The sequence below is a fragment of the Apteryx mantelli genome, chromosome 3 (assembly GCF_036417845.1).
Source record: "Apteryx mantelli isolate bAptMan1 chromosome 3, bAptMan1.hap1, whole genome shotgun sequence".
Lineage (NCBI taxonomy): Eukaryota > Metazoa > Chordata > Aves > Apterygiformes > Apterygidae > Apteryx > Apteryx mantelli.
The window spans coordinates 99,459,859-99,487,676 of record NC_089980.1 but is presented as its reverse complement, the minus strand read 5'-3'; the positions used below and the strand labels follow the sequence as shown (position 1 = coordinate 99,487,676).

At 38.4% G+C, this 27,818-nt stretch overlaps 1 protein-coding gene across 6 annotated transcripts in view; it reads right to left on the bottom strand.

The window, feature by feature from the left end:
* The window catches only part of SNX14 (sorting nexin 14), a 61,484-nt gene extending 46,400 nt beyond the window's left edge, over positions 1-15,084 (bottom strand). For 2 of the 6 annotated variants that reach the window (XM_067294029.1, XM_067294030.1), the window contains exons 1-6: positions 14,863-15,002; positions 14,061-14,181; positions 13,141-13,217; positions 12,950-13,028; positions 5,820-5,863; positions 324-411 (exon numbers count right to left, since the gene is read on the bottom strand). In XM_067294029.1, coding sequence (XP_067150130.1) covers positions 324-411; positions 5,820-5,863; positions 12,950-13,028; positions 13,141-13,217; positions 14,061-14,181; positions 14,863-15,002 — 549 coding nt within the window. Of the gene's footprint in view, positions 1-323; positions 412-5,819; positions 5,864-12,949; positions 13,029-13,140; positions 13,218-14,060; positions 14,182-14,402; positions 14,482-14,862 lie in introns of those variants that run through there. The other 4 variants (XM_067294032.1, XM_067294031.1, XM_013948928.2 and 1 more) reach the window with 4 other exon arrangements.
* Between the last annotated feature and the right edge of the window lie 12,734 nt (positions 15,085-27,818).

The window sequence follows — 27,818 nt, the reverse complement described above, 5'->3', positions numbered from 1 at the left end:
TCACTAACAGACAGCTAAAAGACCATCCCAAGGTTTTAAAACTGCCTTGCACTGCTAAGAAAGATCTTAGAAGATGAAGAAAGAAGAAGATGAAGAAAGATCTTTACTTGCAAGAACCTTCAAAGACAGTTTATAACCAGGAATAGGTTAAGGTCCAAAAGGAGGGAATAGATAAGCACAAAGAGGAAACTTCCTAGAAAATTGCCTACACTGGCTGTAAGATTGATTTTAGAATCATAATTTTAAAAAGAATTCAAGAACTGTTTAGTTACAGACGTTATTTCAAATGGAAAAACAATGCTAATACCTTTAAGCCACTTTACCTTGTGAATTCTCCGAACTAATACAGATGCAAAAAATCGCAGCGTGCCTCTCAGTTCATCCACAGAGGATTCATCATCAGTAATATTTCTGCAGAGGTATAAAACAAGTCATGTAAGAAAACAGAAGAAAATATTATCTTTATATTAATCCAACCACAACACAACTAGCACTACTAAAAGTTGGAATAAGAACATTCAATGGTGACATTTCAACACATATTAATCAAAATGAATGCCACTGAGTGGGGTCAGAGAGCGACCAATATTCTATTTGAGAAAAACAAAAAAAACCCCCATAGCATTCCCAGGATGTCTGCGCATGCAGCAATGGCTTAAGAAAAATGTCTGAATGTAACTTGCAATTATATATTGATTTATGCTCTATTAATAAATATCTGCATAATTTTGATGAAGTAACATCATCTAACTCAGTTTCCACATATATGAAAACAATGACTGTCTCCTCATTCAGTGGCATGTAGTGAGTCTGAATTAACAGCTGAAAGGCCTTTGGAAAAAGAAGTACTGCAAGCGTGTGTTACAATTAAGCTAGTCAAAACTGGATTTTTCACAATACCTACTCCAAGACCTTCTATATCCCAAGATTTCAAATAATTTTGTTCTGTTTTTGGTATAGATTTGACTATGTTAACTTTACTTTTTGTTTAAGTTTTATTATAGGGTTGGTAGTTTCTCATGTAACTTCTAATGAAGTAGAATATATCCCTACTATTTCAGCTGAGACTCTTCCAATAGAAAATTTGCATCAGTATTTTTTCCAGCATGTTCCTATACTTAGATGCCATTTCATACCATATTCCCTCCCTCCCACCCCCCAAAAAGTTGGGTCTATTTCTTCTCTAAACAGAGATGGCCATTTCCTAGAAGGAAAAAAAGAAAGCAGCATAGGAAACTGATAAAAGTTGGTTTGTATGTAGAAAAATTAAGATATGCTAATGACAACATTTACTTTTTGAAAAGTTTAATTGTAGCATAAGCTGTAAAACTCTTTATTGCTCATAAAGAAAATAAAATGAGAAACTCAACCTATAGCTGCCTGGAACAGAACTGAAATTATTTAACATGGTTAGTGCTTAGAAATAAACAAAATTAAAGAAGAAGTTGAAACAGATTCCCAAATCACTGAGTCAAAATATCATTTAACTTTAATGTGGCTTTCCAGTTTCCAATTGCTGCAACACAGTATGTTCAATGAAAAAACATGTAAAAAATATTTTAAGTTGATTAAGGAAGGAAGAACACCTAACTCCATGTTGTTTTTAACAAACTGAGTAAAAATGGCAAATATATTAAGTCTTAGATGCAGAAAATGCAACCAAATTGAGTGGAAAAAGAGACCATAACAGCAGCATTCTTCAAAATGCAATAGAAAGAAAAAGACATACCAGCATTTAAGCCTATATGGACATTAGGCTATGAGTAAAGTTATTGATAAAACTGTATTATAACAGCTGAGCAATGATACAAAGAAAGCTAGATCCTGCTTTGGCTAATAACCACATGTAAAAGCCATTACAGCTTTTAATAATACATGAGTTTGTATTTGTATTAAAAGCAACCGTCATTTGCATTTAAAAAATTTAAGTACAAGATACAACAATATGTTTGAAAAATACTGAACATTTTATGCCCGTATCATCATATTACATTATTCAGCATCCATTTTTTTAAAGCAATGCTAGCCTGGGTTATATAGCACCCAAATACACGTTGAAGGTGAACCGTTAGCTACAGACACTGGTGACCTGTTCATAAAAGTACACAACTAATTGCATAAAAAAGCATCTCAAAGAAAGCAGCCTGCTTTCCTATAAGGGATGCAACCATCTTCTCACAGCTAATTGTATGCAGACAAGAATACTGTAGGGGGCAGTTTGGTTTGGTTTAAGATAAGCAGTTGACATTTTGGAAGCAAAATGGTTAGCAAATACTGTTCTACACTATCGAAAGAAACCAAGGGATTAGCAAACAAATTGTATGGCTGTATTATTAATATCTGATGGAAAACAAAATACATGAAGTAATTTGGACCAAGAAGTTGTTATTTTATTGACACTTGGATAACCAGCATTTTGGTTAATTCTACTTGGACAAGACTTTATGACACGTACTTTCGTGACATGCTGTGGATTTACAGAGACATTCTTTTAATCAGCAGCAGACTGAAGACTGGTTAAAAGAACATCAAGAACCTGTAAAATCCCAGATCTCCAATGACACAATGGAAGGTCCAAACAACTTGCTTGTAAACATTTTAAAAATTGGCTGCATTTTGCCAGGCTTTTTAAGGAAGAACTTAAAAACACAACAGTAAGTACAATGGAGATATTTGCCAAAATAAAAAGGCTTAGTCAGTTAATTGTAAACAGTTACTGAGTCAAATGTCTCAAAAAAGATACATCCAACTGCTGATCTACTATAAATTAAACCATGTACAAATACCAAAAGGATTTCTTAATCTGACAATTATTCTTATGAAATTTGGCAACTATTATCTCAAAGATTAAGAAAATAAGCTGCAAGCTGAAAAAGAATGTAAGGCTATGATTTGTAATTCACCACAACTCTTGATTTTTCAATTATATTACTTGCATTTAAAATAGAGGCAATTCCATGTCTAAAATCAGTTTTTTTAGTCACTATCAAGGAAAAGGTTCCACAGTAATACATTACAAAAATGTGGCAATTACTCATATTACATTAGAATTCAGAGAATTGGTTACAGTTGCATCAATGACCAAAAAATTCAGCAGGCATAAAATGAATCATTTAAACTTTATATTCATCTATTTAAAATGAGGTGTAAGTCAGTATAAATAGAATATTACCTAGTCGTCTTGTATAGCATATGGTATAAGCAATCGACTCAGACTGGTATTTTGTAGCTCTACAAACTTTGATTACTTATAACTATGCACTATTTTTCTTATATAGTTGGAAACTATTTTTTAAAATCTAAATATTGAAATGTGACTGGTATAAATACTTTGAAAAATACCAAATCAAAAATGCATGTAGATATAAGTACATAATTCACTACATTTTACTTACTAATTTCCATTCCCCTAATTTAACATGAGTTTATTCTCAATAATCTCTAAATTTCAACCTGCTAATAAAGTATCACAAATACTAACACAGTGTATTAATGAAACAAACTTAAAATAAGAGCGTTTCCCTGCTCACAGCACTTTACTTCTGGAGCAGTAAATTCTATGATTTTATCTCATGATAAAGATTCCTTGTAAGCATCACACTGTCTCTGCTTCTGGGTGAGACACATCACCTTACTTTTCTGATATCCAGAGTGTGCTAGGTGCTGCAAGACAGCATCAGCTAGCAGAACACTAGAAAAAAAAATCTGCATAAACTGCATTCACTTGAAAGTGGGTCAGCTGGCATAAGGAACTGTTTCTGAACAGTCTCTGACATTTCTGAAAAGGAAAGCAGCAAAAATTGTCTTTTATCAGCCTAATCTGACAAGTCTGAATTGCCTGCTGGTGGTTAGTACCCACACTGCTAGATAAGCACAGCCTGGATGAAGAGGTTTCTGATTTGGTTCTGTGAAGAATTAGCTGGGGTCAGTGGGGTTTTATAGCTCAGAAACATTTCATGAATGCAACTGTCCTTTCTCCAGAGTCAGATCAGATATGCAAACAGTGTAGTTCCCTATGGGAAAAGCCAGAACTAATATGCTCTACAGGACAAACCTCAAGTAGCTGCGTACATACATAGTTCAGGCCTCCCTGCACTGCTGTTCCTAGGAATATGGGAAAGCACAGAAACATCTGAATAGCACTGCACAGAATGAGATCAGATCTGACATTACTGGTCTTAAGCTGAAACTAATAAGCCCTTCAGGACCAAGCTATTTCCTGCAGAATTATTCAGATAATACTGCACTATAGCTCACTGCACTCCCCAGTACTTCAGGTCCACGGAAAGCTTGCTAGGTCTGATCAGTACGGTGGGAATTTGTGGAGCTAGCTCAAATCTAGAGATGCAGCCACGGAAAACCACAAACACGGTGTAGGAACACCCATCTCATGCAGCTCAGTAGGAAGCAAGATATGGCAGAACCTGTTAGTGCTAGACTCAGTCCGGCTCCATACCAAGTATCTTTTACACTGCACTTCTAATCGTACATATTACTATGGTGTACGCACTATATGGTGTATGCTAGGCTTCCATCAGCTTGGAACCTGGAGATGAGTGTATGTAATATGTGGAGCACAAGTTTCCTTGCCAGTTCAAAACATGGAAATTTGGAATGGATTGCCTACCAGCCAAAAGATCCTGCCTAATTTGAAATTATAAAATTATGAAATTATGCAATACAGAAGATGGCTCCCTTACATTTGTTACTTTATCAAACAGCTCAGCAGAACATCCTCTAATTTTCTATACTTGAGAGTTAAAAACCTGGAGTTTTCCAAATTGATGATTCACAATAAATGGTGCTCAAGCTCCCTCTGCTGTTTGCAGAAACTGCTAGATTCTCCAAGGTATTTATTCATCATATAACTAAAATAGATGTAGACATACAGACATCAGCCACAATTAAAAACCAGTCAGGCAAAGAAGTCTGCCCAGGAAATTTTAGATGTCACAGAGTTGGGGGGGGGGGGAAGGGGGGACGGCACGGGGAACCACAACGGAGCATAAAATACAACACAGAAGTCTAAATTTATTTTAGCACAAACCTGAACCTCTCCATTTAATGAAAAAGTCAAATTCAGAATTAAAGCAAAATGTTGTTTTACCTCTGTTTTATTCCATTTTAAATTTAATTTTTAAATGTTGAAATAACATATTAATCTCAGCATGTTCAGTTAAAAATAGATTTTTTTTAATTTCCTACAAAGCACTAATATATAAAGTTACAAGGCAGCAAAAAAATTCCATATAGGCCATTGTCACAATACTACTCAACTGAGTTCAGCATAACTACTCACAGCTTTAAAATTAGGCAAATCAACAGCTGCTCTGCAAGGAGGCAACAACATGTATTTAGAAGAGCCTTTCTATACCAATTAAAAGTGGAATTTTTATTTTTAAAATACATCACCATACAGCTTTTTAAGATTAAAAAAAATTATGGAAAAGATCAGAAGAATGCCTCTGATCTGCAAATAAATTTCATTTTTTGAGTTTTCACACAGGGTTTAAGCAAGCCATGCATATCTCCAGGTAAGAGTTATTAGAAAATGAATATATGAAAAAAGAATAATCTAAAAATGTTTTTAGTATCAAATACAAATTTCAGAACAATCTCTACCATTTATAAATCATAAAAAATTGTTCTAACTGCACATAAGAGGCACCAACATGATGAAATTGATATACTTAAATTAAAAGAATGCCTTATATTTTATTTAAAAAGAAGTGCTTGTTTGCAGATGTTTATTTCTAAAACAGTATCCTGAGTGATGTTTATGTTATTCAAAAATAGTAACTTCTATGGAAAGCTCATACCTGTACCATGGATAAATAAAGTTTTCCAGCACCAATTCAAGTACCTGTGCAGAACAAAAACAATAACATTACAAAAATAAAATTTATCACAAATCATTGTTAGAAGTATTAAAACAAAACAAATACCTTTCAAATCTCATAGAATATAATCTGTATAACATAAAACTCTTACGTACAAATATACAGTCCTACTGTGAAATCAATCGTTTTGCATAACAAACAGTACTTTGGACAAATAGTAATAAACTGATGGTTTCATCAGATCTCATGTGAAACAGCTGCCACTACTACTACAGACAGTAGTAGTATGGTGCTATGGTCATTCTGTTAGGCAGCTACTATAAAAAATGGAATCTTTCTTCCAACAGCCATTCCCTGATTTTTCAAGATCAGGACCCATTCTTTTCTGCTATAGTGCACGGCATCCTGCATTCACCCAAATCTCCACCTTTTCTGACTCTCCTTCACCCTACAATCCATCCTGCATGCTCACCACTCTGCCCCCTACAAAGCAAACAAAAGAAGAATACTAAAAAGCAACTTCTATAAAAACCACTCCCCTTTCTCCAAATCCTGCACCACAGCTTTCAACAAAGCCTATCTTACTGTCCAGCCATCTCCTGGAGCCCCGGAGTGCTTCCAAAAGCCCACGCCCCACATGTACCACCAGGGCTTTCTCTTTCTTATCCCTAGCCCCAGCATATGCCATCTACATGGATCTCTATAGGAGAGTCTCTCCATCTTTTCCACACCTGTTCCTCACAGGCCAGGCCCATGGTTGCCTTTCCCATGCTGGAAAACCTGGGTTCCTTGGCAGGATGCGGTACTGTTGCACCCGTGCCACAGGCATGCCCTGGCTCAGCTTGGCTTTCAATGGCGCAGCAGGAAGGGAGGGAGGGAAGGCGACAGTCCCTGTTCAACCAACAGCTGCTACCATAATACACACGAGGTGAACTGTGAGCCCAACTACAGCTTGGCACAACTCCTTACACAACAGTTTCAAGTACCTTTTACATTCCTTGCATGAAGATTAGCGCAGAGAAACCTTTTGGAGGGAGGGGAAAACAGGAGACAGTGCCAAGAAAAAGATGGGAGAAAGGAGAAGGGTGGGTGACATTTGCTTGAGATCTCTCCTCCTTCACTATAATACCAAGATATACTTCATATTATCTTCTCCTGTAATGGCCTATTCCTCAGTTAGAGTCATTACTTTGGAGATCAGTTGGCCCCCAGCAGCATCAATGCTGATCAGGGTATTAAGAAAGAATGCGTTGTGTCACTACATACGGCTGTTATGTCATACTCTGTAGAGAAAAGGTTTTGCAAAAAGAAGTCACAGTATTCAAAGAAAAATATAAAATCTGTTTGAAAGTAAAGCTGAATATAACAGAGGATAATAAAAGCACCGTTTATGAAAATAAGTATTACTCTTCTTAGAAGATTTGCTGCTACACGCATTCACACTGAGTACGTGCACACCGCAAGAATTCAAGCTCGTTACGTAGATTTGTGCTATCTTTAGGGCCTCTGCTCTACTCATGATGTATACAAATAAGCTTAGTAAAATGAACACCATGGCCTTTCTAAAATCTTCTCAATTTTTTAGACTTGAGCAGTTGATGGAGCATTCTTTATCTTCACTACTAAGAAGACTGTCTACTCAAATTTGATTAGGTACCCTCCTCCTTCCAATTGTTTCATTTCAAGGATTTTCCTCCTCCCTTTCTTTTTAAAGTGAAGGACATTTTCCCCCCAACCTCTCTGAAAGAAAGCTTTCTTTTTTTGGACAACTTTGTATGGTCAACAGCACAGACATCTAAATTCATCCATGTCTTTTCTCCCTTTCTTTTCCTCCTTCCCTTCTGTCCTATACCAAGAATAGAATTTTAGTAGTTTTTTTTCTTTTTAAAAAAAGATTATTGTTCCAGGTTCCTCCATCCAGCCTAAGACTTTAATTAAGCAATCCCAGAACCAAAGCTTTCCTGAAACCGTGAAATTTTAATACGATCACGTGTGGATGAATAGGATAATTGCTTTTTTTTTCCCCTATGTGATATTCCCATTAAAAGCAGAGGTTTGAAGAGGCAAATCCTTTACTTCCCAAGACAGAACAGATCAGCAAATGCCACAGAACCTTCTTTAGAAGCTAATCTTCAGACAATAGGAGGCAGATCAAAACTAGCTCCAGAGTGAGAAAACACTACCTTAACAGTCATTAACAGCAATAGATCAGAGTACTTTAGACCCGATGCCATCCATAGCACTGCCAGTATATAAAATACCAACTTATTCTAGAAGCCTCAGTCTAACAGGTAGTGCAACATTGTTTTTCTTCATCCAGAGTTTCTACAGAACAACCCTCTTTCAGAGCTCAAACGACAGGCTCTCTCAAAAAAGTGCCTTTCAAGAGGAAAGGCCTGCAGAAAAATCCATACTGAGTATCTGTTTGGGGGCCCCTTTTCTTTCTTCCTCTGCTTTTGCCCTGCACTTCAAGAGCAACCATCAAGAGCAACTACAGCAAATCATCTCCTCTTTGGAGTGAAGAGTGCACTTGGATAGCCTTCGAGCATAAGCCATTGTATTCAGTGTGAGTTTAATGTGCTCTTCTCAAAGGAGGTTTCTTTAATCTATGGTGACTTTTGGGGGACAGAAAGCCTGTCCATCAGGTACATGTCACTGCAATCTCAGTTCATCAACTGCTAGCATAACTTGTTGATACTCTCTTAGTCTATATTTCAGAGGCTTCTAAAGTTATTAGAAGAATTATTTCTAATAACAAGTGACCTTGTTCTTAGTGTTAATTAAGCCAAAAACTTGCGGTTCCGAGAATGACCTTCCTGTAGTTATTACCTCAGCAAGGAAAGTAAGGGGGAAATGCAAGACCTGACGACCCATTCCACCTTCTGGATAAGATCTCCTTGAGATTCACCCCGTGTGTGTTACTGACTTCCACTAGAGCCTTTTCACAGACTTGCCAGTGTTCCTCCTAATGTCTCCTATTTCCCAATCCATACCTTAAGTTAGGGCTCTCCAGTATTACTTAGGTAGGGCTGTATGTATTACTTACACAGCACAAAGCCACGTAGACAATCCCATACACAGAGGCTGATCAGATAACTAACTTAAAATACACTTGAAGTCCACACAATAGAGTTGAGAACAATGGTAAAAACACATTCTACTAGAGTTCAAGTTATCTATATGGCCTTAACAAAAAACACCTTGATGGTGGACTTGCAGAAAGTAGACCCATGAAGCTCTATTTGCACATTTTCTGAACACACGGCACAGCAGTTACATATGATGCTCCGTTACACCAAGATGCAACATTGAAACTGAGAGACAATGTGAAATTTTCCATACTCCAAAATACAAGCACTCAAGGAATAATAGGCAATTATTTGCCAGTAATGGGAATTCACGGCATACAATCCATACAGACTTTCCCTGTGAACCCTATGAGCCTTCCAGATGATATTAGTGTAATTCTGTAGCTCAGAAAAAAACTGTAACACCATCCACTACATTCTTATGAAGCACCAAGAAAGCAGGACATGTGTACTGTCTCCTGGTCCTGCAACATCAGAAATATCATCCAAGCTCAACTGTTCGCGCTGCTCACGTGCACCAACAGAGTGGATATGACAACATCTCAAAGAATGCTAGTTAACAAGACTTAATTTCCTTTTCTGTTAAGTTTTACTCTTCCATTTTAAATATAAATGATGAGTCATTTCATTTAAACCCTACCTGTTTCTCAAACATTTTGTAAAAAGATTGGTTCTCAATGTGTGTACAATTTTTAATTAGAAAGAGATTAAAAGTGTAAAACCAAATGCAGGACATAGCAGTATCAGAAACAGCTGAAGAAAGAACCCAGAGAATTTATTTCCTAGCAAACAATGCAATATTGCAAGCTATTCAGTCTACTGCTGCTGCGACAAGCTTTCTGTGGACTGCCATGGAATAAACTCCAGTTCCCAAGAGGAAAAACTATGAGAACTGAGTGATGAACGATTCAGTAGCAGGTCAGAACTACCAGGCTGGATTAGACTGCAAAGCAACACGGATTTGAAAAGTAAAGCACAAAGAAAAAGCCTTAAAAGACAGTGCAATTAGATGGCTGAGACTATGATCCTGAGGGTAAAGCAAGCCTTTCCCAATAAGAATGCAGGCCAGTGTGCTGCTACAAGAGTTCTGGATTGTCAAAGAGCATGTTCAAGACAGTAACTAACTTCTTGCCATTCATTCTTCCAGCAATGTATGGAAAGATTAAAATTACTTTTAGAAATAACGAAAAGATAAAATTCTGGTCGCATACTAAAAGCAAGAATTTGAGAATCTGAAAATTAATGAAAATTTTATGAGATCAACAGACAGCACCCTGTTCCATTAACCCTTTTCTTTCATGACGCTGAGCAAGAAAACCAATTGGCCTTCTTTTCTAAATATTACATAGATTTGATTTGCAACAGTTAAATCTAAACTGCTCCTCACACAGCAAAAATGAGATTGTATGTAAAGAACCAAATTCATTAAACTCAGTACTGCAATTCGATTCTCTTTTAAACAATCCGTAACACTTGAAAGTATACTTAAAACTGACCAACCTAATTCAAAATGAAGAAAATATTGGGAAAACTAAGATAAAGCACAAAGATTAGAAAAACTGCAAACAAAGTTATACTTAGGTCATGACAATATTTTTGTGCAGGACACAGCCCAAACTATTAAATATTGATAGATCCATGGCTGAGGCAGTTCAGATTTCAACTATAATAATAACTATAAATGAAGGTGGGAGGAAAGCTCAAGCACAGGCTTTACTTACCGTTTTAAACCATTTATAGGAGCTAGGTAACCAAAACAAGGTTGCAAAAACATTAAGAAATAGTAAAATGGGACAAACTGCCACCACAATCCAAGAGAGAAAAATCCGTATTTGTAAGGAAAACTTGAATTTCTTCTGATTCAAATTTGTATTAAATTAGTCTGTAAGCACTTGAAAACACAAGCCTTGAGACTACAGGACTGGTTCAAATTAGAAACATTGGGAAATGAGAATGTTGCTAAAATTCTTCAACCTGCAAAAGAAGAACTAGAAAAACTAATGTTCAAAAATCACAGAATTATTCTAAATGATTTGAAGACTCTGCTTTTTCAAAAAGCACTCCTGCTGCTGCACACCTTTAGAACCTCATTAATCTTAATTCAGTTCTCGCTGTATCAGTTTCCCACTAATGTATGATTAACCCACAAAAGAAAATAAGAGCCATCTCCCCTTCCAACCCTAAGCAGGCTATCTGATTCCAGGCACACATTAAATGCTGCATTTCCAGGGCAGATGATCAGGAGAAATATGGTGGGCAGAACCTCTGCTACCCTTTCAACTAGCACAAAAGAGCTGCAACAGGCAACCAATGCAGTGAATTTCTTATTCCAAGCATTATAGGAAGTAAGTGGAAATAGTGACTCAGGTGCATAAACAGACTCTGTTGGGGACCATCAAAGATTATTATCCTGCCTCACTGTCCCAGGACTGCACAGAACTTGGGTCTGGCACTTCCTTCTAGTTAAGCACCCAAAGAAAAGAAAGGAATGAGAAGCATGGCATAGAGATACGAAAGCCATGTCTAAACTGCTAAATAAAGCGGGCCAGGGACATGCCACTGAAGTAAGAAAACACTTTGGTAAAAGCAGAACTACAGTAACAGTTAACAAATATAAAAATACCAATGTGTGGCAATACATTTTAAAGATCTGTCTTAGAAAATAACCTTTTTTTTTTTAAGCATTAATTCCCATTTAAGCTACTGCATCTTTTAAGGAAGAAAAAAAAAAAGTTTAACAAAAGAATTTCCAGTCCTTCAGCATTTACCTTTGCATCCTTTGGTAAATGGTCACAGTTATTTGCCATGTAAATTTACATGCATAAAAGTATTTCATGTTTTATTACTAAAACAAGAGATTTTTATAAAAATAATGGTATGAGTGATATTGTATTTTAATACACTTGGGCCTAAACATATAAAAAATTAAATAATTTTAATAGATTCAATAATTTTAAAACAATAACAGTTTGCTTCTGAAATTACAGAGCAAGTCACAACATTAAATCAAAGGAAGTTACCAAGTTGCTGGTGTGGTGTTTTAAAACATTCCTCAACTGTCCATCCCTCTCTTCCCTTAAGGCTTTCAACCCTTTGCCACTTCTGCTATGGGGCACGCCCCAGACACCACCACTCCAAATTGAATTAGGTATTAAAGTATTAGCTTATACTACAAAGGCAGCTCTGACCTAATACATTGGATTGTTAATAGTGGGAGCTGCTATGTAAGAATATGCTCACTTCTGACATTTTATTTATTTGTTGCTTTATCACAGAACTCCAGAATTAAAATTCTGAAAAAATGAGATTAAGCTACATAAGTAATTGTGTGTTCTTCTAGCTCTGAAGAAAGACTTTGGCAACTGAATAGATAATCTTTTGCATTTCATCAATTGCCAGCCAAGAAAAAAAACATGAACAAAAAGAAAAATAATTCTGCAGATATTTTCTGAAAAGAACAAAGCAAAACAAAATTATTTGAAGACATTTCCTGATTTAGGGTCTTATTTAAAAACAGCTATTATGCTGTTCTTCTTTGAATAAATGCATTAACTTCTTCTTTGGAAGGATTTTGTTACAGCTTTGTCTAATGACTTTAACTACCTATGAACACACATTCAGCTTCATTACAGAAATTTTGCAGTAGAGCAAATCACTTCTTAACCTCCACTCCAAGAGACTAAGCAGGCTAAAATCTGTAACTTTGTGAGAATAAGACATGCTTTTTAATGACTCAAACATAACTGTTCCTTCCTATACACTTCCCAAATTACAAACGTTTCCTAAGGTCTAGGCATGCTATTACAGAAACAGTCACATGTGTGCGAAACAAATATGTCATCTTGCCTTTTTGCTCTTGGCATATGCTCTGATTCGATTTTTGCAAGAACAAGTTAACATATGCAGGAACTACATCTCACTCACTTCTACTGGACCAGAAGTAACATGTCCAAAAGGGACGTGAAAGAAAAAAAAAAAAAATCACTGGGTTTCAAGGAACTAAAATGAAGCAGCAATTACCTCTGAGAGGGATGCATCAACCTTTGAAGGCACTTTCAGGTCCAGCCACGGCTGATAGTTTTCTAGAAGCAAAGCAGGCCTGTAGGAGAGCGTAGAAAAGCTAGTGTAACAATATTTGATTGAAAGTTTCCTACTGCCACGCACAAAACATAATAAATACTAAGATTAGCAGTGCCACATAGTTAACTTACCTGTGCCTCTTGCATTTGACCTTGCCACAGACAGCACAACTGTGACCATGGGGAAATAGTTCCGGGAGTTCTAATTGCTAAGAGAAAACATTTAGACAAATTTACATTCTTCAAAATCATAACTCTCTTAATATATTGATACATTAGTCAATTTGCCTTTCTGTATACAGTTAAAGAGAACTGAACAGCATAAAGACAAAGTTGTTTTCCCAGCAAGAAAGTGAGATATAGTATGAGAAAAAAAATGAACAGAAAAAGCACTTTCACTCAAAGTTCGAGAAAACATACTCTCTCACTTCTCCAGTCATCTCCCCATACATCAGTTAGGTAGTGTCTATTATGAGACTTTCTCTGCAAATCTTGCCTCACTCATACATTTGAACTATTGTAACTACAACACTTTTGGTCCTATGAAAATCAACATTAAACTATTCTAAAGTTAGAAAACAGCAATTTCATTTAGGAATTTTTTTCTTTGAAAATCAATTTCACTTAAAGAAGTTTGATTACAGTCAATAATGAAGATTCAGTACTGACTTGCCAGAGGACGAGCAATAAAAAAAAAAAGCAATAAAAAAGAATGTGATTATTATATGATTTCTCAACTATTGCACATCACCTGCTACTGAATTGCCAAAAGTGAAAAATGAGTGAAATGGTTGGAAAAAAACATCCATGTATACTCCCAAAAGAAAGCTTTAAAGACTCGTGTAGATTTGATGGAACTTTCCATGAATATATGAAAAATTCGGATCTTAATCATCATACGAGTATGTTTGCTGTAAAAGTCATTAATAAGCAGATATTAACTGTATTTGTGTCATATTTTTAAAAGCAAAAAGAATTAGACAAAAATTACTACCCATATCTATTGTTTTTAAATTTAAAGAACACATGAAAACACAAACAGGCATATTTACCTTAGATTTATATTTTATTGTGAAAAGAATATTTGGCAAGAGAGAATCTGGTCCTAACGAACAGTAGAATGTGACAACACCAGCCACAAATGACCAGAAGATCATCAAAATGTGAAGATACCTTAAATAGGAAAAAAAATATATTACTCTAGAGAAAGATATCAGTAATACATGGTATTTTATGTTTTTTTTAATTATATATAAATATTAGTATTTGTTTAATTGGTAGTTCAACCAGTTACTTGAAAGACTAAAGCTAACTCCGTCTCCCCAGCACTTATACAGAATTCAATTCCAGCTGCATGAAACTGAAAAGCCTGAAGAAGTCTACAGCGGTCTCACCTTAGAGCTAGGAAAGGTAAAACAGTCCTGCCAGCAAATTGGAGGACCTCAAAACCGCACTTGAGAGGCTGCTGTCCCCATTAATCTGCTGAAGCATCAGGTCGCGTTATGTAGCACCAGCCTTCCTGTTCTGACCAGCAGTCCGAACAGGTAACGCTACGGCAGCACCGAGGAGGAGAGGACGGCCGTAAACCAACCAGTTAGCATAATTTACGTGTCTGTTCCTCAATTAGGTGCCAGAGCTACCCGCGGACGACACCGCCGCTGGGCAACCGCCGGCCTGCAGCCGAGGCGGGCGGAGCGCCGGGGGAGGGCGCCGGGGGCGGCGGCGGGGCACCGCCGGGGGTGCAGGCAGGCAGGCAGGCGGCCGCGGCCCCCGGCCCTCCCCCTCCCCCGCCCCGCGCGCAGGGCGGCGCCCAACCGCCGCTGGCGCCCGCCCGTCCGCGCGCGCGGCCGTTACCGGTTGAGCAGGAGGGTGGCGGCGCCCAGCCCCAAGAGGAGGCAGCAGAAGAGCGGGTACTGACGGCAGGTCTCCCGCAGCGCCTCGGCGCCCCGCACGCGCTGCCGCAGCCGCTCGCGCGCCGCCCGCACCCACCCCATAGCCCCGCCGCCCGGCGCGGCGCAGCGGAGCTCAGCCGAGGGCGCTGCCGCCGCCTCCCCGGCGCCCGGAGGGCAGGAGCAGAGCGGGCGCGAGGAGGACGCCGGGGCGCGCCGCTTCCGGTCCCCGGGGCATGTGACCGCGGGCACGTGACCGCCGGCGTCAGGCGGGGGGGTGGTGGAGGCGCGGCGGCCGCCATGTTGTCGGAGGGGGGCAGCCCTACGCGGCGGCGCCGGTGGGAGGCGGGCGAGGCGCCCCGGGCCGGCGGGCGAAGAGCACGGTACGGCCTGGGACGCAGGCAGCGCTCTCAGTTCCTGGGCCGGGCGCCCCTGCCCCCCTCCCCGTCCCCCCGCGCCACAGCTCGGGGGTGGGGGGAGGCGGCAGTAACGGTCCGCCCGCGCGCGGCGGCTGCAGCGGCAGCCGCGGGCCCGGGCGGGAACGCCGCGGCCGGGCACGGAAGGGGGGGAAGGAGCGGGCCAGCGCCCTCCCGGCACGGCGCTCCCCGGAGCCGCCGCGCCGGGCTGGTTCGGGGCGGCCGGGGGCAGCGGGGCGCGTCGGGCAGGCCCGGCCGCGGTGCTGCTGGAGGAGCCGGGGGTTGGCGGAGGGAAGAGGTGGAGCGGAGTAGGACCGAGCTGCGCCGAAGCTGGGGAAAAAGCCTGCTGCGTTTCGGGGGAAGTACTTGGCGTCCGGCAAGATCCTTCAAGCAAACCTCCAGTGACGCGCTTGGGTGGCATTTCAAGCCCTGCTGTGTAACATACTGTACTGAGCCCTGTAAATAGAAGATCTCTGATGACAGAGTGCTTACATAAATACTTAGGTTCTGCACAACAGGGTCTGGCTCCAAGCAGTGAGAAACTGCTACATCTGATTAAAATGCTCTGTATTTAGATGATGACTGAACTAAATCATTCAGTAATTAGGTATAAGCATCTTCAGTAACTTAGTAACTACGTGTAAAAAAAAAAAAAAGGAACAGAAGAAGAAGATGGAAAAGCCATCCTCATTAGTATCTGAGCATATCTAGACTAATTTAAGACTGATTCAAAATGTATTAATGCCTAGAATGTAGTTTATTGCTAGTGAGGATGATTTAAAGCCAAGTTCACTTTAATGAAAAAGCCTTCAGGTTCCATGTAAGTCATGAGCTTTCAAAATGCTTGAATGCTTTCAGCAAGTCTATGGTTGGAAGCTCAAAGTTATGTTAATATGACACTACGGTTGTGGGAAGATTAGTTCAGGGTGCAAAATAAAAGCTCTTAAACAACTTGTCCTGGGAAATATTATTTAGAGATAGGAACTTCTGAGTTACAAATATGAAAGAAACCTGCTCAACTAGAACTGGCTGCTTTTGTCTCGAGAAGTTGGTGTTGCTTTTTATATTCATTTCCACTAGCCCCACACAGGCATACTTAGGCAAAGGATATGTAAGCGCACATAGAATACTCCTGCTCAGAGTATTTAGAAAACTAAAGCCGAAAGTAGCATTCAGACACTTCTCTCATGTTTGTCATAGTATGCAACACTTCCCTTGGCCTCTAGAGCAGGTGAAATGCTATGGTTTGACTTCGGTATGTTGACCTTTCTCAGAGAGCTTGGCAAAAGCCCAGGGTAGGATTGAGTTTCTTTAAGAGTCTCTGCACAGTGTTACTTCATGTCATTCCTTGTGTTTTCTATTAGAGAAATAAGGTGTATATAAAGAGCAAATTTCTGTACAGTCTTTATCCAGAGGAAATTAATTTTCCTCAGAAGACACGCTATTTACTACCTTCTTACTTTATCCTCAGCTTTACTGATTGTGATATTTAGTCATTTATTTTGCTATAATTTAATAAGGAATAACTTTTTTTTAAAAATCTGTAATTCTTAAAATACTTTATAAAGATATCACACCATCATGTATCTGTCATACCATCACAGGAAATTACTTGCACAGTAAACCAGTAGCAGGCAGGAATACAAGTCAAACCTCTGCTTCCATTTGTGTCCTGGGTAAAGGACATTGGGTAAAGTTGCTTCAAATTGCATCTTTACCTTAAAATGTTCACATTCACTTTTGGGGCTAATTGTACCTTATCATCTGAAAAGCTGCTTGATTTCCGTAAGTTTACAAAGTCAATTCTCTAGCAATAAGTATGAATTTATAACAGGGTGGGTGGGGGAGGGGGGATTGTCCTGATGGGGAAAATTTCTACATTTCACTATTCATTACACAACTGAAATCTTTTAGCTTCATAACATTAAATCCAGTTTTCTTATAGTATCTCCTCACCACCCCTAAATTACAATTATTTATAGCCATAAGCTGTCTCAGTAGGTCTGTATGCTTTTCTTACACTAGCTTTTCAGTTAGTCTGCTTACATAGTTTATATATCTTCTGGCCAGACACAACAACAACCTGCTTTATCTGCCACAGAGACAGCAGTGTTAGCATTGCAGATCTCCCTCTGTAACCCTTCCTTCTATGACTACGCAGATGGTTCAGCTAGGCTAAAAGATATAGCTGAGCTTTGTTCTCCAACAACAACAACAAAAGTGAGATACAAGACCGGACTTTCAAAAATTGCATTGAACTTCATGTGAGAAATGAGAGCTTTAACCATTCCCCAGCAATTGGAAGTCTTTCTGTCTTTGTAAAAGTTTTTGGAAAAGTTCTCTGGTTAACTGGGGAACTAAGAGGGAAAATGCGCATCTAGAGACGGGCTCTGAAGCTACACTGACAGGACTAGGTTATTCTGGAAAGCTAGGGTTTTTTTTTGATACTTAAAATCTAAAAGGATCTTTTGCTGATCATACCAGTGTTTTATTATGGAGTCAGTTCTCTCTCTTTTATTTATTTTTAAGGCAACCAAAGATGACAATGTCTAGTATTCGAAACAAATATATCTGTAAATTTGGAACACAGCTTAAAACAAAGTTACATTTGTTGGAATAATATAAATTATGGGCTGAAATTCTATTCATCAAAGCTGTGTTTCTTTAAGCTTAAAGAAACTCATTTGTTTTGTTTAATAAATCAGGCAGTGAGTTGTAATGCAGAGATTCTCCCAGGCTGCTTGCACTGAACTTACTTTGCAGGACTGCTTTTGCTCACTAGTAGCTCAAAAATATTAGTCACAGTCCATAATGTCTCCTTTTCAAAGCCTTACATATTTATCTTTCTTTAGGATACAGTTGTCCAGGCTAACTCATATGATGCAATCCTTTATATTTACCCAATGACGAATTAATTTTCCTTTGTAAATCATTCTCCACAACTACCTGATCATTTTTTGTGTGTCTCTTCCAGAAATTTAAATCTCTCATATTCAGGTCCCTTCAACTACAAATATTTAGTAGAAAATTGTCTTTAAAGTTAATTTTACACAAATATTTAGAAGATAGATAAACGAAATTAAAAAAAACCTGAATTTGGTGATTCATATCCCAAGAAAATTAAGCATTAATAGATACCTTAGACTCAAGCTTAACTCGTCAGTTAAAAACTTACACAACATAGTTACTGATTTCACCCTATGAACTGAGAGAGTTAAGGTCTGTACAAAAAACATAAGGTAAAATTTTATATTTAATAGTGCTTTTTGACCTTTCTGTATTGAGGGAGCAGTCAGACTTGGGGAAAATACCAGCTGATCATTTTATATACATTTCTGTTGTTTGTTGGTTTGCATAGGATGATAGTTACTAGCATGTAAGTAAACAGAATGCTAGTTTTACTGTTATAAATGCAGTCATGTTCATTTGTCTCTGTTAATGAGTTAATAATTTGCTAATAATCAGAGGTAAATAGCATTTGGGAGCTAGTTCCCAATTATGCCTGCTCTCTCTATCACCCATACAGATGTGTGCTTGTCAGTTGTATGGAAACATGTATTGCCACTGGTTGGTTTAGGTTCTTAAATGTTTCCAGGACCACCAGGTTATGGACCATACATTGAGCAACAGTGGTGTAAGAATAAAGCCAACTGCATGAGGAAAGGATAGCCTGGGGCCAAATGTACCTGCTGGCTACAGTGGGAGAGGCTTTGGATTCCTGGATGAAATCTCACACAAATTGTTCTTTAAAAGAATGGGGGGGGGGGGGGGGGGGGTCAGCTGCTCAAGAAGAGTAAGGAGCAAAATGGCTGGAAGGAAAAGAGGAGTTGTTAAACAACAACAAACCAAACTAAAACAAAAAATCACAACCTACACATGTCTAAAGATCATTGCTCTCCATAACGAAGGAAAAAATGAATTGCCAGCTACTGAAATTGCAGAGATTTAAACTTTTTTTTTTTTAAACGAAAGAGATTCAGTGAGCAACTGAATAGACAAGTTGGGTGGGGGGGGAGAAAGGGAGGCTAAGGGGTCTCAATCACAATAGGCCACCCAAAATTCATTGTTAGTTTCCTAAAGAGTCTGTAAAATGCAATTGAATTAGATGACCTGAAAATACCTACCAGGCTGCATGTCTAAAGACTAAGTCATGAAATGTCTGACTGGCATCTGGCAGAATCAAAATCTGCAGGAGAAAAAGGCAAGGAGACTCTTCTGGTAAGGAAATTCAAGTGAAGGAACTCACAGCAAGTGAGAGAGTTTCCAGAGGGTCAGTTTACTGTGCCCATCCTGATGCTGGGGAAAGGAGAGAAAAGCAAGAACACTGAGGAAATACTGAGCAGGTCAGAATTTCACCAGGACAAGCACAGTCCATTTGGAAAAACTCGCATCAGGAAGAAGAAAAAATGTCAATGAGCCAGATTTTCCTTGAGGAACTCTAACTCCTAAAAAAGAAATCAAAAAGGTTCATAGCAATACTAGTATATGCCAAACTTTCTCCAGTGATTACATGAAAAGGATTATTCTGGACACTTTTTTAATAGACTAAGTTACGAGAATTCAGATATTAGAGATCAAAATAAGTAGCTTGTCCTGTGGTAGATGGCAGTTTGTAGAACATTAAAGCAGAAGGGCACAGAGGGGAGAGCTGCAGGATGAGTGTAGAAGGAAAGGACAGTTTACAGACTATAGGAAATATAGAGGCCTGCAAAATAAAAGAACATCAATGAAAATGCATAAAATAAAGGGAGGCACTAACTGATACAAGAGACATATTCTCTGATTTGTTGCTTGGGGATATCCTGAGAAGGAAATGAGGTATTTTTCCTGAATTGCAAGTTGCTTTTTGAACAGCCATGAGCATTTAATGTCCACAAAATCATGCAGAAAGGAGTTCTACTGCTTAATTACATTGTGTGAGTGAAGATAGTTCTTTGAACATCATGTGTCTGTTTCATTTAGTAATTTTTTCATTAAAAAGATGGTGAAAAATTGTTCCTTATTCAGCACCATTGCTGCTTATGATTTTAATTAGACTGTTTTGTCCACCCGAGCTGTCTTTTCCCAAATGAAGATTCATGCTCCAGTTAATTGTTCCACCCATGGAAATACTTTTGTACCTTTGTCCATCTTTGTTCTCATTGTCCTTTTCCAGCTCTACTATATCCTCTGTTTTGTGGTGGTGTGGTAGGAAGGGGCTGCAGCAAAGGGAACAAAGCTGTTCAACAAAAATAGCACAAGATGCTATTTATTAGTAGCACTGGTGACTTCTTAAGTTATTCCTTAAATTGTTTTTTGGCCTAAGTGAAAAAAGAACTCCTCTGAACTGAAGCATTCAAGTAGTCAGGAAGTTACAGAACCAGCTGTATAACAGATATTGTTTTGCTTACTATTTGTTGACTGAAGATGTAGGCTAGGAATTTGACATTTTCCTGCATTTAAATGATGTACAGGAAAAAAAAAAAAAGCATTTTCAGAACAGTTAAAGAGAAGATAAAAAACAATGGGACATAAATGTTAAGTTTTCCTGGCAAAAACATGGAATACCTGAAAACAGCAAAATAATTCTGATTTATAGTCACAGACAAAAATGATGCTATGAGAAAGCCTGAACAGAGGGTTATTCCTCATGAGGATGAATTTTGAAGCTTTTTAAAAACAACTTTTTGAAGGACATGGGCAACTTGCTGGTGTTACTTATTTTGTGGGGTAACTTGAGAACATATCTTATGATAAAGCTCCACAGTAAGAGAAATATGGCAGCTTTAATCAGAGAATTTAAAAAGAGGGGCTCAGTACCAAGCTCTGCAAGGCCAGGCTTCTTTACAGCTCATAGTTCATCAGTGTCATCTATTTTCTCCCAGACAACTGCTATATAAGTTCCGAAAGGTACTCCAGACAAAACCATTTTTTCTTAAAGCGTTGGCATATTTAATAGAAAAGTGGTACTATGACATATTACATATACCACTTCACCTATTTAAGTAGCTAGTATTCTAGCTGGGAAAGACATTGGAGCTATTAAGATCTGAGATTATATGGGGGATTATTATTAACACTCAGTATTATTCTGAAGCAAATCAGAAATTTATTTAGAAAGTGACTGAATGATTTGCTTCTATGAGCTACCTGGCTTCTTTGTTGTTTTACTGAAGTACCAGGGAACCTGTTTTAAATGCTAGGCATGCAGTTTTATCTCTCTCACAGATACATAAGCATTTTGAAATGTATACTAGTAAATTGGCATTTTAATATGAAAATCAGCTTAGCATCTTTCATAATAAACCACAAGAAATGAATTTTATTCTCCTTAAGAAGCTGACAGTCCTCCAGTCTAACCTCCAAAGTCTGAGGTGTTCTCTGTAGGTCCAGTTTCTGACATTTTTTCCCCAAGAGTTTTAAGTGAAGACTGATTTTTTTGAATGTCAACAGATGCATCTAAGATAGCTCATAAATCCACATATAGAATTGGGAGGTCTAAGATATATCTGAAATTGGGTTGCAAGCAGTTCAAATACAAGACGACAGACATATTTTTCGCTTGAGAAAGTGTATTTTGCATCAGAAGAAATGCTATCAGAATGGAGAAGGGATGCTTTAATACCATACAGACTCATAGGGGCCTCGTAACCACTATTTGTCTAGGAAGAATAATAAATTCTCCACTGATCATGACCATGCAATTTGGATATGGTAAACTAAAGTAGCAAGTGCTATCCTACCACCATATTGAGGTGTATTGTCTCCATCCAGTGTAGTTCTGGAACATATTTGAGTCAGAAAACTTAGAATACCACTCCGTCTCAATTCTGAAAAGCCTATGCAGTTAGGGATTCTTCTGGATCACAATGGTGGGGACCAGTGCCCAGCTCTTCTCCCTGCTCTTCATTTTCCCCTTCATTTGTTCATTAGATTGGAAGGATTAGTCAAGGTAGCTCTACATTAATGTCTCTCTTCTCCTTCCCTGAAACCCCAGGGCAATAGTTAAAAGCCAGCACAGAGAAAGGAACAAAACAGAAGCCAAGGATTATCTGGAGAAGCTGCTCTGGCAGTGGAGGAAAGACATGAAATTAGTGCACTTAGTCCAAGATGTCTTAGTTCAAAATTGCTCACCTGAGTATCACCAAGAATTCAGTACGTGCACCAGTCTCCATTGGATCCTCATTCCCCTGTACTTCTAGTCAGCAACATTCCCATCTCCCACTGAGGCTTCAGAGATGCTGCTTATCATGTGCCATGCTCACCTGCAGAGAAAACAACAACTTTTCCCCACTGAAAGCCATCTGTGAAACCAACTGTCTTTGTCTTGTTCATCGGCACTCAGGATGCATGAAACCTTATTTATTCTTGATCATGTTTTATCTCAATAAGGAAAGATTATCCTGTCAAACTGAAATTTGGCAAATGCATTCCAGATCAAATTATCATCATCTGATTTTCTGCATTACCAGATTCCAAGCAGCCTTCCTTTTTCAACCTTCTCCCACCTTTTCACCTGATACAGGTTTTTGTATCTGAGAGCCTTAGAACAAAGTCACTTATGTTTCAATAAGTGTATTTTCCAGTATGAAAAAATTAGTAAGTTCTATCCTAGACTTGAAGAAACCGAACATCTTTCTGCAGACAATAAAGTATGGCAGCCTTCATACTGGTAATAACTCAAGACATTGTTTCCTATCTCTTGAGCTGCCTTCTAGACGTCTTTCTCTTAAGCATGCACTGATCTTTACAAGTACCTTCATTTCTGAACGTGTGAAGACCACCTCCAGTGCAAAATATACCCTATTTGAGCTACCCACCCCACCAAGTCTTTCATGAAAAGTGCTGGTGCAGTCCTGAGAAAGCAATGACAGGCCACTTCTCTCTCTCAGGATGCTGGGCTTGTATTAGGTACTTCTCCATGGAGAAGCAACTATTACAGAGTCTTTTAAATAGACTCCCTGGGTTTCAGCACAAACACAGAACAACCCCATCTGATCCTTTTGTATTTATCAGCTCTTTGGGACTGTCCTGAACTTGGAATCTGCAAGAGCCTACCTTCTGCAGGCCCAGTCCTGCCAGTTCCTGGCTGCAAAGAGGCTCCTGAGTTCACTCAGCTTCTTAAGCGGGACACCTAACTATTCTGTCATTTGGTTCCCTGGATTAAAGACATTCAAACCAAGACTTCATATGCAGGCTTAGCTATGAATACTGCATTCCCTCACTCAGTTAGGAGATATTGTCAGGCCCCATTAAAAACAGTCTCCCCAGTACTTTTTTCTCATTGCCCTTCCCTACTTTTGCCTGCCCATTAAGGGATAAAAAGGGCAGTGAGTGGCAAAGGCATTTTGTAGCGATGAGATGGAAGAACTCCTCGTGTGTATTGAAAAGCGTTCAGTCTTTGGAGCCTGTATTTCAGATATTCAAGACCGTCTCTTGCTTCCCTGGAGCTGAAGGTATTAGACTGTATCACATCCAAATAGCAGATTTACAAATTGGAGCTGTAGGATTTCACTCATCTCCCAGAAGAGGGCATTTGAAATAGCAGCACTAGGCAGAGTAATAGTTTTCTTACCTAGCTTTCTATTTTGTTGTATTTGAAACCACTTTCCTCTCAGGGATGCTTTAAGACTTCCCTAGATCTCTTGGATGCGTTTCTACTGCCTACCTTTCTTCTGAACTTTTCACTAAGATAAAGTGGTCCTGATGATTATGGCAGCCAGCACAGAATTTCCTTACCTTTTAACTTGAAAGCCAAGGACCTGTCTCTGCTCTTGACTTGATGTTTGAGTCTGGGGAAGATTCATCACCTGACAGCTCCTTTCACATCACCCTGTGGCTGCTAGATAGTGTCTGGGTTAGAGTATACCTGCCTTTTGCAGGGAAAGGACAGACAGATTAACAGCAGGAAAGATTCCACTAAGTTCTAACACAGGTAAGTGAAGTCATTCCACTTTGTGGTCTGCTGAGAAAGTTTTTTCTTTGGCTATTTTGTCTTTAACCCTAACACATAAAGATCTTGCCAGAAGCGTAGTTAAGGTACACCTGATAGTCTTCTTGTGCCCACAGGTGGATGATTTCTCTTTCCAACTGTTCTATCACCTTAAGTTTTTTTCAAGAAGCAGACAAGGATATGTTTTCCATCAAGTTTCCCCAAGCATGGAATATTTGAGATTCTATTCATTCTAGGTCAACTTTTTAAATACGAGACAATGTATTCTCCCAGTATTCCTCTGAGGGGAAATCTTCCTGGTTGTCATCACTGCTTAAAAAACAGGGGGGGGGGGGGGGGGAGGAAAGGTATTTACAGGTATCTTAATATATTTTCTTTTTCATAGGGACATTTTGTCCTCTTTCAAGATATTTGAGTCAAGACTACAAGTCTGTGTTCTTTTTTAAACTATCTTGAAGTAAGTTTTTTTCTGACATCAAGTACAATTTTACTTTATTTGGGAAACCTAGGGTCTCTCTACATCAATTTTTACATGTGGCTGAGCAGTAAAGGTTCAGCTGTCTCCAGCGATGGTCACACTGGTTAGTTAACTGTGTCAAGACCTGGTCTGAAGTTATCAACTGAGACCCATTTTAGCGCACACTCCCCCAGGAGTCCAGCAACATTACAAATGTCTCAGTCTGCAATTCTATTTACATTTTTGCATGTATTTTACCATTATGGATATATAAATAGCATGATGTTGATTATCCAATATTGATTCAGCTAAGAACTCTGGAATTCTTTCAGGTAAGCTATGATGCATGTAGATTCTGCTTAGAAGCACTGTCCAAAAAGCAAAAAAACCCCCACATTAAAAAAAAAAAAAAAGTGTTACCTGACAGTAACTGGCACTCTCTTCAGACACGTTCATCTTCCTTGTCCCACATCCAAGAATTCAAGGTATTCTGAAGTCAAGTGGAACGGATGGGCACAGAACACATACCATCCATTTAAGCCACGTGTCTTTGGAAAGTGACACATATTTAAGTCCTCTCCTAAACCCCCTTCAGAAATGTGGGTTTGTTTTGGTTCCTCCCTCCCCCCATACATGCATTTGTACTGGATATAGGAATTCTAAGATATACTGAGTTAATGGCAGGTCATCTTTCTTCAAAGAACCAAAGAATTACCACATGAATCTCTAAAATATGCTACTTAGTTACTGGGCTCTAACTTCACCCAGCCATCTTATCTTAAAACTACAGTTGCTAAGCTAATAGTTCCTTCTATCTTAAACTGCATACAGAATTTGAACAAGAACATTACCTGATGTTTGCATTTTCATGTTCTGAAGTACTTTAGTATAAGGCTTGCCACACCCAATTACTTTACTTACTGACAAATCTCTATGTGGATATGTTAGAGCACTGTAGTAGGAACAGGTTGATTCAAAGGAATCTAGAAATCTAACAGATGCTTAATACACTTTATGATAAACTATCTACTGTTTTTTCTAAGCAATATAAAGCAGGAGCTGATCATCATCTACCCTTATCAGAGTTACTTCCCTGGCTATTCTTTACTAACTCCACACTGAAATTACATAAGCACTTGAAGGTACTTCAGTACCAAATCAGCTGGTTTTGCCCAAGCCATCACTGAAAGCAGTTTGAGCTAATCTTGCTGACCTTGTGATCACTATCTGATCTCTCTCAATGCAATCTGTATCCATGTAACAAATACGCCTTAATGCACCTCCAAGTGCATTTACAGAGAGATTCTTCACTTTTCCAAAGCTTAATAAGCAATGTTTTGTTCACAACAAATCTGTCTTCTCCTATCCCTCGTTTTATTACTCAATGAAAATAGTGCTGTCAGGGAATATTAGACTTGCAATGAACTGTGAAAGTTTACCTACTGCTATTTAAAAAACAAAACTCTACACTTCCTACCAGAAATCTGTATTAATTATTCAATCTAGGAAAAGACTGACTACCTCAGAAAGAATCAACAATCACGTTTGAAGCTTACTGACCAGTCAATGCTTTGCAAGCATTCTTTTCTTGGATAGAAATGACCACCTAAATCACTCAGAACATCAACAAAACAAATCCAGATGTTTTTCAGATTGGTATGCCATTAAAAAAATGCAAAGTATCATTTATTATGCGATTCCCACACTAAGATTACTACTATGCAAAACCAGATTGCAAACCACACACACACAAAAAGGAAATAACACATTTTTTAAAATCAAATGGATTTAAGATCTTCCAGATTCTTCCTAACTTTAACTGGAGATCTATCTCACTGGAGTTAACCCCATATTGGAACTGTTTTTCAAGAAGTTTCTCAGATTATGTGCTAGCCTTATGAAAACTTAATGGAGCAAAGCAGTGCATATTACTCAACTACATTAAGCCAGTTTCATTTGCACTCCCTGTTAAAGCTTAAAACAACCTAAAGCTTGTGATACCTTTGGTATTTTCTGAGACAAGCTGTGCCAGTTCACCTTTATATTCTAGTCTTCTGTTAGCATAAAATCTGTGACATACTTTTTCAGTTGCAAATTTTGCAAAATTTGAAGAAATGTATGTGCTGTTTTTTTTTTCAGAGTAGCTTTTAAGTACCACACTACTTAAAAGCAAGTATAAGCCACCTACATTTTTACAGAAATTTGTTAATCTGAATAAAGTAGTCTAGTGACACTGCTCTTTAAGTCAACATTACAATTGTACTTGTTAGTAAAAGTACTAATCACAAACTTTTTGTGAAAAACACTGCTGTCTTCTGCTAAAATACCAATTTAAGTATATATACAAAATACAAAAATTCTGATGACAATGGTGGATGCAGAAACAGGTTAGCCCCTTAGAAAAGCCATTTGCACTGGAAGAATAACATTTCCTTGCACTATTTGATGAATCCCTTTGGCCAGGATTTAAAACAGGAAAAGTCCTTTAGTAGCCACTTCAGTATGTGCAGGGAGTAAGTACTTCTATATGGTAACTTAAATGCGGTAGTACTAAAGATTAAAATCACCTTCCAATTGTGATGTATCTACCTTACGAAAAGAGGAATTCATTTTGGGGGGACTAGCTCTCACCAATGTTTTATAATACACAGCTTCATTGACAGCAATGTTCAAGCTTGTAACCATAAAGTATGCTAAAATGACACTTAGAAAAAAATAAAACTGCTAATGTACTGACAGGGTATCTATGAAATAGCCTTTGTTGAATCCTTATAGAGGAAGCTTTTTTTTTTTTAATCCCCAAATGGCTACATTTAGTAACTACTGTTTTTAAATAACCACTGCTAGTGACAGAATTAGGTGTATTCTTCATACCACTAAAGAGAGGAAAAAAAATCTCAAAAACGTTATTTGACATAGTAGTACAATACTAGAAATGCTACAATTGAACCAGAAACTGAGTACCTTATTATCATCCAGGTCCTGACTCTTTCAATGACCGATTGTGTAATCCCTTTAATTACTCTGATTGCTAATCTGTCAGCAAAATAAAATAAAATACCAATTAAGTATCTATGAAGCATTTTTGAGGTTTTTTTTTAATTAAAGTACTAAAC